This window comes from Trachemys scripta, chromosome 3 (assembly GCF_013100865.1).
Source record: "Trachemys scripta elegans isolate TJP31775 chromosome 3, CAS_Tse_1.0, whole genome shotgun sequence".
Classification (NCBI taxonomy): domain Eukaryota; kingdom Metazoa; phylum Chordata; order Testudines; family Emydidae; genus Trachemys; species Trachemys scripta.
Genome location: NC_048300.1, coordinates 136,211,020 through 136,223,659, shown reverse-complemented (window position 1 = coordinate 136,223,659; position 12,640 = coordinate 136,211,020). Strand labels below are relative to the sequence as shown.

Here is a 12,640-nt window from a genome sequence, read left to right as displayed (position 1 = left end):
ACTTAGACAAGTTAGAAGTCTTCAAATCATCATGGCCTGATGAAATGCATCCAAGAATACTCAAGGAGCTGACTGAGGAGATATCTGAGCCATTATCAATTATCTTTGAAAAGTCATGGAAGACGGGACACATTCCAAAAGACTGGAAAAGGGCAAATATAGTGCCCATCTATAAAAAGGGAAATAAGGACAACCCGGGGAATTACAGACCAGTCAGCTTAACTTCTGTACCGGAAAGATAATGGAGCAAATAATTAAGCAATCAATTTGCAAACACCTAGAAGATAATAAGGTGATAAACAACAGTCAGCATGGATTTGTGAAGAACAAATTGTGTCAAACTAACCCGATAGCTTTCTTTGACAGGGTAACTAGCCTTGTGGATGGGGGAGAAAGCGGTAGATGTGGTATATCTTGACTTTAGTAAGGCTTTCGATACTGTCTCACATGACCTTCTCATAAACAAACTAGGGAAATAATGAGTGGGGTCCCGCAGGGACCGGTTCTGGGTCCTGTTCCGTTCAATATCTTCATCAATTATTTAGATAATGGCATAGAGAGTACACTTATAAAGTTTGCGGATGATACCAAGCTGGGAGAGGTTGCAAGTGCTTTGGAGAATAGGATTAAAATTCAAAATGATCTGGACAACCTGGAGAAATGGTCTGAAGTAAATAGGATGAAATTCAATAAGGACAAATGCAAAGTACTCCACTTAGGAAGGAAATATCAGTTGCACGCATACAAAATGGGAAATGACTACTTAAGAAGGATTACTGCGGAAAGGAATCTGGGGGTCATAGTGGATCACAAGCTAAATATGAGTCAACAGTGTAATGCTGTTGCAAAAAAAAAAAAAGCAAACATCATTCTGGAATGTATTAGCAGGAGTATTGTAAGCAACACACGCGAAATAATTCTTCCACTCTACTCCATGCTGATTAGGCCTCAACTGGAGTCCAGTTGTATCCAGTTCTGGGCACCACATTTCAGGAAAGATGTAGACAAATTGGAGAAAGTCCAGAGGAGAGCAACAAAAATGATTAAAGGTCTAGAAAACATGACCTATGAAGGAAGATGGAAAAAATTGGGTTTGTTTAGTATGGAGAAGGTAAGACTTGAATGCAGGGGACTGGACTAGTTGACCTCTCGAGGTCCTTTCCAGTCATATGATTCTATGATGCTTGCTTATGTTTTATAGAACTGTGTTGAAATTTAAGTCCAGTAGATTCTGCTTAATAGCAACCTGGATATTAACAACTTCCAGTTAATAGCAATGTTTTGCCAGGAAGCAATCCCGTCCCATTATTTGTAATTAAATGGGGTTTGGATATTGGCAACAGCATGCCGCTTATTAGTCATATTTTTGAGAAAAAAGGATCCACCTTCAGGCAAGTTTGCGGGGATGCAGCCCTAGAAGGAAGCACTGGGATGGGCCGAGCACCCTCTGCATGCAGGTTTGCAGAGCTGCTGGTAGAGAAGCAAGTGCTGAGACCTGCCTTCCCTGGCTGCAGTGGTGCAAGTGTGCCTGTGGCTGGTGCTCAGCCAGTCCCAGCGCTTCCTTCTGCACACAGGGACCACACAGGAGATAACAGGCTGTGGGCTGGGAGAGGAGGCTGTGGGCAAAGTGGGAGGCTTGGGGAGGGGCGAGAGGGACAGCAGCTGCAGCCCAGATGCCAGAGCTGCATGGTACCTCTCCCAGTGCCTGCACTCTCCCGACTGTCAGGGCACTGCATATAGGAAAGAAAGTGCTGGGACATTCTGAACCAAACGGTGCAGAGAGAGGTACCGTGCAGCTCCATGGGCCCCTAGTACCCCTATTCCCTGGAAAACCCTGGCATTCGGGCTGCAGCCCACCTCCTTTTTGCTGTCTGCCAACAATCAGGTTTGTGGGCTGCACCCAGGGAAGGCATGCCCCAGCATTTCCTTCCTTGGCTGCTGCCTCAGAAACCTACTTTCTGCTTATTAGCAATTGTTGGACAATAGCAACTTTTTGCTGGCAACCAAGGAGTTGCAAGTAAACAGAATCTACTGTAGGCCCAAAAATCTATTTCCTAAAAACAGGCTTGACAATAGTCAAGCGAGGCCTGGTAGAAGATGGGTAAAGTGAAGTGCGATAATTCAGAAGCAAGTTAGAGATAAATTAGGGCATAACCCCAGGTTATGTTGTGAAACGCGATGGGGGAGGATCCCAGAGATGGCTCCAGCGCGATCCCGAATGCCTGCACAGCAATTTTACAGCCCTGCAAACCTGAGTCAGTGGACACGGGCCAGCCATGGGTGTTTAACTGCAGCATAGACTTACCCTAAGAGGCTTGTGGACCCCTTCCACACCTCCATGAGAATTAGAAGGGTTAACATTCCCCTTAAGTCTTTTGATTGGGGGAGTAGTGGGGGCACAAAAAGAACCAAAAAAGTCCCGTCCCGTCCTCCCCCCTTGACAAGCCTTCTTCACACTCAGACTGCACTTTGAGTTCTATACCTGCAAAGAAAAGGGCTAGAGAATTACTTTTTAAATGGACGCTTTCTTCACCAGCTGTCATTTGATGTACTATACTAGGGGTAGGCAACCTATGACATGTGTGCCAAAGGCGGCACGTGAGCTGATTTTCAGTGGCACTCACAGTGCCCAGATCCTAGCCACCGGTCCGGGGGGGCTCTATATTTTAATTTAATTTTAAATGAAGCTTCTTAAACATTTTTAAAACCTTATTTATTTTACATACAACAATAGTTTAGTTATATATTATAGACTTATAGAAAGAGACCTTCTAAAAACGTTAAAATGCATTACTGGCAAACGAAACCTTAAATTAGAGTGAATAAATGAAGACTCGGCACACCACTTCTGGAAGGTTGCTGACCCCTGTACTATACTAAGCTCAACCGAAGTAGACATTCCCTAGAGATGTTAAAGAATTGTGTTGAACTGTTCTATTTTGAGGTTGCCCAAAATCTCTCTCTAATTCACTTCCAAGCTTTGTAGAATAAGTATTCCTTTGCCCCAGATCTAACCTATCCATTTTGATGCCAATATGACTATTTTGTGGATTCTGAATAGCAAATACAAGCATCAGGCTTATTATGGAATCTCTGTTTTAAACCTTAACTACAGAACAACGTCTGGTGCTCTATAATGACATTACTCCACCCACCTCTTTGAGTTCTGCTTTATTCATGTTATCCATCCGAATTTTGGTCCAATACTTGTCCAGAAGAGTAGCATGGCTATTTTGCTGTCTGTACCAACCACCAGCACAGCTGAAGACTCTAAATTAAACAAACAAACCATGGAGTCATATAGCATATTACATATTGTTTAACTGAAGAATTTAAAATTCTATTATATTCTACCATAGGACTATTCCAATGTCTCAAAGAACTGGTAAATTTCGCACAATTGTCTTGGGCTAATCTGAATGCACAGGGCTCCCAGGGTCCATAGGACAAGCTGCATGTCATCCTGTCTCTTTTCCATATTACCCATTCCTTAACTGGTGTACATTTCTCCTCTTGGCCCAAACTGCCTAGTCCCACAGAGAAACATGCAGAAGGGAGAGCCAGAGCAGCAGCAAACTACTCTGGAGATTCCCCTTACCAAGTTTGTTGTCCTATCTAGGGGAGGGGCTTGGAATGAGGAGAGGAGTTATGTTTCCTCACTTCCCAGATCCTCTCCAGTTCTCAACTCCACACAGACAGCTGCTGCATCTGTCCTAACTCTGAGTTCTGTGCTGACTCCCATTGCTCCTGCAGGATCCATGCTTTCACTGGCTAGGCTCAAGGCAGCTGCAGAGGTGGACCAGGGGAAATTATAACTGTGAGCTGCAAAGTCTGTCAGGTCTGGACAGGACAGTGTCTGGGACATTGCTCTTCCCCATGACTCCAGATCTCAATATCCATAGATCTCCTTCAGACATAGCATCAGTGAGAGTTTCAGCAGAGGAGGAAGGGTATTTTCTGTTGTAGAGATCACATTTCACATATCCAGGAAAGGACACTGCCCTTGTTTCTATTACTGTCACCAGTTGTTTATCACCCCGTCTTGGTCTCACTTTTCTTGTCTCTCTCTCCGCCCTTGTTATTCCAGTTTTCACTGCTCCCCATCTTTACCTCCTCCTGTTTTGCTCCTTCTTCCTTGCCAGATACCCCTTGTTTTTGCCCTGTTTTCCCCCTTTCCTTTGCAGCAGTGTAAGGATGACCAAGGAGCTGTCCATGGATCTTCTCACCTGACTCAATTCCCTGACAGAGTTTTCTCTGAACTCACCATCTACTGGCTCCCCTCAGCAGCTGAGGTCGTACCAGCAAAAGCTACTGCTGCACATTAAAACACCATGCATACAGCTACTCCCTCCCACACCCTCAAAGCCCATGCCATGCCCCCCATGGCAGCAGTCCTGTGCAGGCAACTGATTATCAGCCTTTTACTTACACATCTTGAAATTCTATCCTTGTTTTTTTAAATTCACTCCTTCCATTTAAAGAAAACCAAACCCAATCATAACTATTTAGAGACTGTCCCAATAACACTTTGACACAGCTCTGCCAAAGAGGTGTGCAGCCCCAGAGTAGCGTCAACAGAGCTAACAATTCTACTATATCAAGATACATGCACATTGGGTTAAGTTCCCAAATAACAAACAATGACTAGGGCTCCATGACTTCTACAGTGGCCAGTGTGGCTGATCCCAGGGATGCCCAAGAAGCAGGCTCAGAAGCCAGCTGCTCTGGTGGCCCTGGGGACAGCCACATCAGCCACTGCTGGAGTGGCCCTGGGGCCAGCCAGCCCCAGGGACTGCCCAAACAGCAGTCACAGAGCAGCCAGAGCCCCCAAGATTTAGTCAGGGGTATTTATAATATAAGTCATGGACAGGTGAATTTTTCTTACTGTGACCTGTATGACTTTTACTAAAAATAACCATGACTAAATCGTAGCCTGAACAATGATCAACAGGAAGAAAATGTTTTCTCAAAGGAGCAAAAACATAAGCAGCAGGAAAAAGTTGTTTAAGGTTTGAAAAGTGTTGCGAAAATGCTGCTCAACAATACCCCTATATCTACTTCAGTATACTTCCAACTTTCATAAGCATTACAAAAATGTGAGAATCAAATTTTATACATATTAGTTTTAACAACATGAAAATCAGAGCATATTCTCATTCTGAGTCAAAAACACCCTCCATAAAGGAAAATAAAGGACCATCCAATCTGAATATTTGTTGACTTTCTTATTTTTAACCTACAAAGCATTCAATCTTCCTGAAGTAACAGTTGCATAAGATGCTACAGTCTAGATCCAGTCCTACTGTTCGATATTTAATGCATTCCTTTTACATGTTTTATGATTAATAAAGTCTATGTATCACATTCTAGCTATCTGAACTTAATGTCGGTCTGAATTCCTTATTCTTGTTGCCTTCAGCTTAAAAGCAGCCAATTAACGCTCATGTTCCTTTTACCTTACATGCCTACCTTCTGGTTGCAAAGAACTGGAATCCAGGAGCCACTTTTAAACAGTCTCCACGACCAGGAATCAGTAATTCTCCATTTTCCAGAAGAGGAATCAGCACAGAGATCTGAAAGAGAGAAAGAACTCCTACCTTGGAAACAAAGCAATAATCCTGCTTTTGGGAGAAGTTCAACCACCCAGACTGCATGTGTTTCATGAGTCACCAGCCCACTTATACTGAACTACCTTAATATGCCAAAAGAACGGGAGTACTTGTGGGACCTTAGAGACTAACAAATTTATTTGACCATAAGTTTTCGTGGGCTATAGCCCACTTCTTCGGATGCATAGAATGGAACATATATTGAGGAGATATATAAACACATAAAGAGAGCATGAAAAAGTGGGAGTTGTCTTACCAACTCTGAGAGGCCAATTAAGGAAGAGAAAAAAACTTTTAAAGTGATAATCAAGATAGCCCAGTACAGACAGTTTGATAAGAAGTGTGAGAATACTTACAAAGGGAGATAGAGTCAATGTTTATAATGGCTCAGCCATTCCCAGTCCCTATTCAAGCCTAAGTTGATTGTATCTAGTTTGCATATCAATTCCAGCTCAGCAGTTTCTCCTTGGAGTCTGTTTTTGAAGCTTTTCTGTTGCAAATTGCCACCCCGCAGGTCTGTCATTGAATGACCAGACAGGTTAAAGTGTTCGCCTACTGGTTTTTGAGTGTTATGATTCCTGATGTCAGTTGTGTGTCCATTAATTCTTTTGCGTAGAGACTGTCCGGTTTGGCCAATGTACATGGCAGAGGGGCACTGCTGGCACATGATGGCATATATCACATTGGTAGATGTGATTAGGTCCTATGATGATGTCACTTGAATAGATATTTGGACAGAGTTGGCATCAGGGTTTGTTGCAAGGATAGGTTCCTGGGTTAGTATTTTTGTTCAGTGATGTGTGGTTGCTGGTGAGTATTTGCTTCAGGTTGGGGGGTTGTCTGTAAGCGAGGACAGGTCTGTCTCCCAAGATCTGTGAGAGTGAGGGATCATCTTTCAGGATAGGTTGTAGATCTTTGATGATGCGCTGGAGAGGCTTTAGTTGGGGGCTGAAGGTGACAGCTAATGGTGGTCTGTTATTTTCTTTGTTGGGCCTGTCTTGTAGGAGGTGACTTCTGGGTACTTATCTGGCTCTGTCAATCTGTTTTTTCACTTCAGCAGGTGGGTATTGTAGTTTTAAGAATGCTTGATGGCGATCTTGTAGGTTCTTGTCTCTGTTTGAGGGATTGGAGCAAATGCGGTTGTATTTTAGAGCTTGGCTGTAGACAATGGATCGTGTGGTGTGTCCTGGATGGAAGCTGGAGGCATGTAGGTAAGTATAGCGGTCAGTAGGTTTCCGGTATAGGGTGGTATTTATGTGACCATCGCTTATTAGCACAGTAGTGTACAGGAAATGGACCGCTTGTGTGGATTGATCTAAGCCACACGATCCATTATCTACAGCCAAGCTCTAAGATACAACCGCATTTGCTCCAATCCCTCAGACAAAGACAAGCACCTACAAGATCTCTATCAAGCATTCTTAAAACCATCAGCATTTTCCTTTTCATCTTTCTTCACCCTGACCACTGTGGTATCCCAATTTTTACACTGCATTACACAAATCAGAAATCTTGCCTTTTGATAGCCCAATGGATTAAAAGGTAGTTTCATCCTTGCATGTTTGAAGCCTAGTCTTTTCAATTGACCAAGCAAAGTGTCTCTCTAAATCAGGGGTGGGCAAACTTTTTGGCCCGAAGGCCACATCGGGGTTGCGAAACTGTATGGAGGGCCAGGTAGGGAAGGCTGTGCCAGGTAGGGAAGCCTGCCCCCTCCATCCGCCCTCTCCCACTTCCCGCCCCTGACTGCCCCCTCAGAATCCCGGACTCATCCAAACCCCCCCAACACACACACACTCCTTGTCCCCTGACTGTCCCTCCCGGGACCCCTGCCCCGACCTTCCCCCCCAGAAACTCCCCACCCCATCAACCGCTCCCTGCTCCCTGTCCCCAGACTGCCGCCCTCTGCCCCTTATCCAACTCCCCTGCTCCCTTACCGTGGCACTCAGAGGAACAGGAGCTCGCAGCCCTGCCGGAGCCAGCCACACCACCGCACTGCCCAGCAGGAGCAGCGGGTCAGAGTGCTGGCAGCGCGGAGATGTGAGGCTGCGGGGGAGAGGGGACAACAGGAGAGGGGCCGGGGGGCTAGCCTCCCCTGTCGGGAGCTCAGGGGCCGGGCAGGACAGTCCCGCAGGCCAGATGTGGCCTGCAGGCCATAGTTTGCCCACCTCTGCTCTAAATCAAAGACCCTGTTTATGGCAGCCATCAACACCTTTCATCATAATAATATCTCCACATCCCAGGGCTGCCCATCACCCCAACAGAGTATAAATATTGACACCCTGAATGACTTACATCCCAAACAAAAAGAAAAGAAATAACAGGTAGAAGGAAGGGTTGGGAGGAAGTTGCCATACAAGGAGCTCGTTGGTGAGGGAAAGAGGATGGCAGGATGCAAGGAGTCTGGTGCATATAATAAGCTCAGCATACAGAAGTGAGGAAATATACAATCCTCTGTGTACACTTGAGTGGTAAAATACTCAAATATAGAGAAGGTGTTTATAGGAAAGCATGGATTATAAAGTAAAAATACAGATATAGAAAATCCAGACTACATTAACCTGTAGTTTACCTTTTAAAATAAGACACTTCAGAATATTTCAAGTAGCCCCATAAAATTGCTTAAGACCTAAATTCATAAGGAGGCTACATATTTGCTTTGTTATAGGGTCCCTATGGTTTGAAAGTCTGCATTCCAATAAAACTAAAACTGGCAGCAGAGTTAGTCCCATAAAGGATGCTTTATAGAGCTATGAAAAAATAACTGGATACAAGTAATAATTTTAATTTTTGTAGAATGTCAATACAATATTTATATGAGATCCCTCTTTGTAGAAGGCAGTGTAGAATGCCAGTCACTGATATAAGGAAAAGATCTCTCTAATGAATACTAGTTCTATAACTGACTATTAGGAATCAATTAAGATACATGTCACAGTACTTGTTCCAGAGCATAATATGATATAATCTTTTATACTGTCTCAGCTGGGGCAAGGACAGGTGAGTGAAAAAGAATGAATGTATTAATTGGTCAATTCAGTTACCTAATTAATGATCATTTTCTACCCCTCTCCTCCTGCCTCTCTTCTTCCCCCCACCCCACCCCTCAACTCATCAGATCCAAGGTGTCAACACACTACCGCTGATTGGGCATTAGCCTTCAAAACCAACTAGCAGTATGCCACAAACCATCACCCACTTATTTTACAATGTTGCCTATAGGAGAAGGTAAATTGTATACCACATCCAGAGGAGCATAGTCAATATCCTCCAGCAGAATCCAGTGCCCTTTGGTGACAGCTTGTGTCAAGGTTCCAGGCTGCCATACAAACTCCCCTGGCACATCTGTACAACGATACATACCCAGTAATGTCTGCAAAAAAACAGTTAGCAATAAATAAAAATTGGCTTATTATATGTCTTGATAAACTCAGACAAATACCTTACATAATATATCTGACACCAATATGCAAGTCATATACATAGCCTGCCTAGCCCTGTGTGGATGCAATGTCTCTAGAGCTCTGCGCAGATACAAAATTTGTATGTGCAGCTGATCCACAAAAATGGTCCGCAGATATCCACGGATTTGCATGGCTCTATACAGTACAGACCCGTTTATGTGCGGATGTCAGGAGTCAAGCCGTCATGACCACGTGTTAACGGACTGCTGAAATATCTTAAGATATCTATATATACACACACATGTATAATTGTCTAGGATTACATACGTATTCACAGCATCCCAAATACTGCAGGCCTATCTGTTAATGGCGCTTCGCAAGAATATAAATTCAAATGTGTAATCTAATTAAAACATTACTACTACTACACAGGGGTGAAAGTAACTCAGGACACTTACAGGTACAGGGCGGGAGTGGCATGCTTGGGCAGAAGGGGCGGGGTTAGGGGTCGCATCCCCCAGCCAGCCCTTCCAGACTGCCTGGTCCAGGCTGCCTGGGGTTCCCATGGCAGTTTAAAGGGCCTGGGGCTCTGGCCGATGCTGTTGCAGTAGCAGTGTCTGGAGCCCCGGGCCCTTTTAAATCGCCAGCCCCAGGGCAGCCAAGGGGGGGCAAAAGGGGCAGGGACCTTAAAGCGCTGCAGGGTCCTTTGCCGTGGCAGCGCTTTAATGTCTCTGCCCTTTTAGGGTCCCTACTGGCAGGGATGCCAACAGGGGAGAGGGGAAGCAACGTTAAGCGCTTTAAGGACAGTCCTTTGCCGCAGCAGCGCTTTGAGGATCCTTTAACGTTGCTGCCCATTTCCTCCCCCACCCCCCCGTCAGCGGTAAAGACGTACGCCATTTCCGCTCCACACTTCCTGTCGATTTCTAGGTCAGTGAGTTAGTGAGCAAATCTGAGCACTACATACGTGTTAACAAGTCTGGCATGTTAAATAGCTATCGCGCGTAAATAGGTCTGTACTGTAAATATCAACACCATCCTCAGCTAGTTTTTTTCAGTATTATGCTAATTTTAGTGTTCAGAGAAAAATGTAAGCAACAGCATTATTGAAACACTTCTATTGTTCTCTTAACAGGTATCAGCTACAATCCACAGTGATCTACAGCTAGACTCAGCCTTCTTAGGAAAAGTAGTTAACACTGGAAATGTCAGGAGTATATACACAATTTTTATTAAATCAATTCCCATGGCTTGATCTAACATCCGGGTAATGTAACACACCCCAACTCTTTGTGCCTTTTACATCAAGATGAAACATGGAGTTACTATTCAAGAAAATAGAAATAAAATAGAAAAAAAAAATAAGTTTTAAAAATAATTTACAACAGCTAATGCATCCACTCATAGCTAGGGTCTTCCATACCTTTATTAAACACAAGTTTTATCGACTTGAAATGCAGCCCATTTTAAAAAAAGATAAAATAGATGCAGGTATTCCACCTGTCCCTGGATACCCCATTAGACTGTAGTTTCACATCCATATTTTCCTACTTCTAGAAATGTTTTCTACCTCCCCATCCCTGTGTGAAAAAACCACAACAAAGAGGATACCAAACTATATAGGAGAAACAACTAAACTGTAATATAGTCAAATATATAAAGCAAAAATAAGATGTATTTTAAAATAAAAAGCTCTTTCTAGAGACACACTAGAAATTCTGTGCCATACAGATACACTCCTCTTCTAAGCATTTCTTGGATAGTTCAGTTATATATTTAATTTTTTTTTTAACCTTTATACTTTGCTACTTATTTCCAATCCCATCACACTTTCCTGAGATGGTGATCTTACAACTATTTACTGCCTTTCTAAATATTTCAAAAAGTCGATAAAGAGGGCTAGCTCTTCCATACAAGCAGGACAGGCTGCTGCATCTGGCAACAAAATCCCGAAAGTCAACATCGTTTGTGAATGTTAGCCTGCTCACAAAACTGTAGGTGTTTAACAAAGTTACATGAAATTCTTAGTGCCCTCCCAACCACAGTGTAAGGCGAGAAAATGCATCAGCTCAAACTCACTAGGATATGCATGAAATACCTGAAGAGTGTGCAATTTTCACTAGGGCCTTGTCTACATGACAGAGCTGCACCAATTAAACTTAAAACAGTTTTAAAATCTATATAGTACACCAGTGCAAACCCTGTGTAGACATTCATCAGTTTAAAAGTAACTTGTTTCAATGTAACTTAAACCCGCTCCCAAGTGTCTTACGGTAAATAGAAAAAAGCCTGGTGTAAAACTGAAATAAGAGTGTCCATGCAGCCTTACACACCAGTTACTAAATCATTTTAAAATCACCCCTTTAATTAATCAGAGCAGCTCTCTCATGTACACAAGTTCTAAAAAATGTAGTAACAAAAAAAAAAAAAAAAAGGAATTTATGTGATGCAGTTTTTGTGAAGAATTTAAAGCTTACTAAGCCCGTATCTCGAAGTTTCTCATTTTCAAATTCTTCAATTCCCATTAGGAATTTGGACTTGCTGCAGATCAGTACTTCACATTTCAAAACTTAAGTAATGTAAGTCCATGTTATAAGGATGGGGTTTTGAGTGTCAAGCATAAATGAGTTTACCCTTCCCCAAATAGCAGGAATATTTTTCCATTACCTTACTGTCTGTCTGATCTCCAAGTTGAACTTTCAGAATATGAGGGGGCTTCACTCTTCCTGTAATGACTCCTAAATACTCAATTAAAGAAGTTTTGCCACATCCTATTGGCCCCTCTAATAATACAGGATTCTGGAAAGCTACTGCCATCGCAAGGTTTTGAAGATTCATGCAGGTAGATTCAACCAGCACAAAATGGTTAATGGTACTTTCCTGTTAGGGCAGAGAACTTAAGTTACCATATTGAAGTGTCTATTCATAGATGAGTTGTGTACAATATCACTGGAATGCTCCAATGCTGCATTCATAAAAATGAGTCTGAATACTAGAAAATGTCGGCTATATAGCTCTAACTAGGAGCTGCTCCCAAATGATATAATGGGTCATTGAGAATGCAGATTGAACAAACAATATTTAATGGTTAGTATTAAAATACAGATTCAACCCATCAAAAACCTACAATAAAAATATACAATGTATAAAGTCTATGCAATAGCTAATTTGCTCTCAAAAACCAGTCAGACTACAGATGCAATAATGGTAGGAGTGATTATTTTAATGTTCTACCAATGTATATCCGACTTATCCATTAAAAAAATCATTTGATGTATATAGCAAATGAAGTCATTAGAGCAGCTCCCTATTACAGGACAAAGCCGTACCATAATCCAACAGCAGTTGTTTACTGATAACCTTACTCGTGAGATTAAAGTGCTGAATCTATTCATATTTGCATAGACAACAACGTGGAGCCACTAAACTCACTGATGCATGAACATTAAAAAAATATACAAAATATTATACACCATCTTTTACTCAGATTATTTTCGTGCATTTAGACTTTTTAAAGGGAAGTTATATTTTCCAATCAGGGTGTAAAATGAATCATCAACTCATTCTTAACATATCTTAACTTTTCTACAGTTTATTCCACAGAAGTTGCCATTTTCTTGACAAGCAAGGAGA

At 42.6% G+C, this 12,640-nt stretch overlaps 1 protein-coding gene across 2 annotated transcripts in view; it reads right to left on the bottom strand.

The window, feature by feature from the left end:
* MDN1 (midasin AAA ATPase 1) overlaps window positions 1-12,640 on the bottom strand; it is a 168,427-nt gene that overhangs the window by 130,650 nt on the left and 25,137 nt on the right. For both annotated transcript variants that reach the window (XM_034766036.1, XM_034766037.1), the window contains exons 6-9: window positions 11,675-11,887; window positions 8,848-8,979; window positions 5,470-5,573; window positions 3,156-3,270 (exon numbers count right to left, since the gene is read on the bottom strand). In XM_034766036.1, coding sequence (XP_034621927.1) covers window positions 3,156-3,270; window positions 5,470-5,573; window positions 8,848-8,979; window positions 11,675-11,887 — 564 coding nt within the window. The remainder of the gene's footprint in view (window positions 1-3,155; window positions 3,271-5,469; window positions 5,574-8,847; window positions 8,980-11,674; window positions 11,888-12,640) is intronic.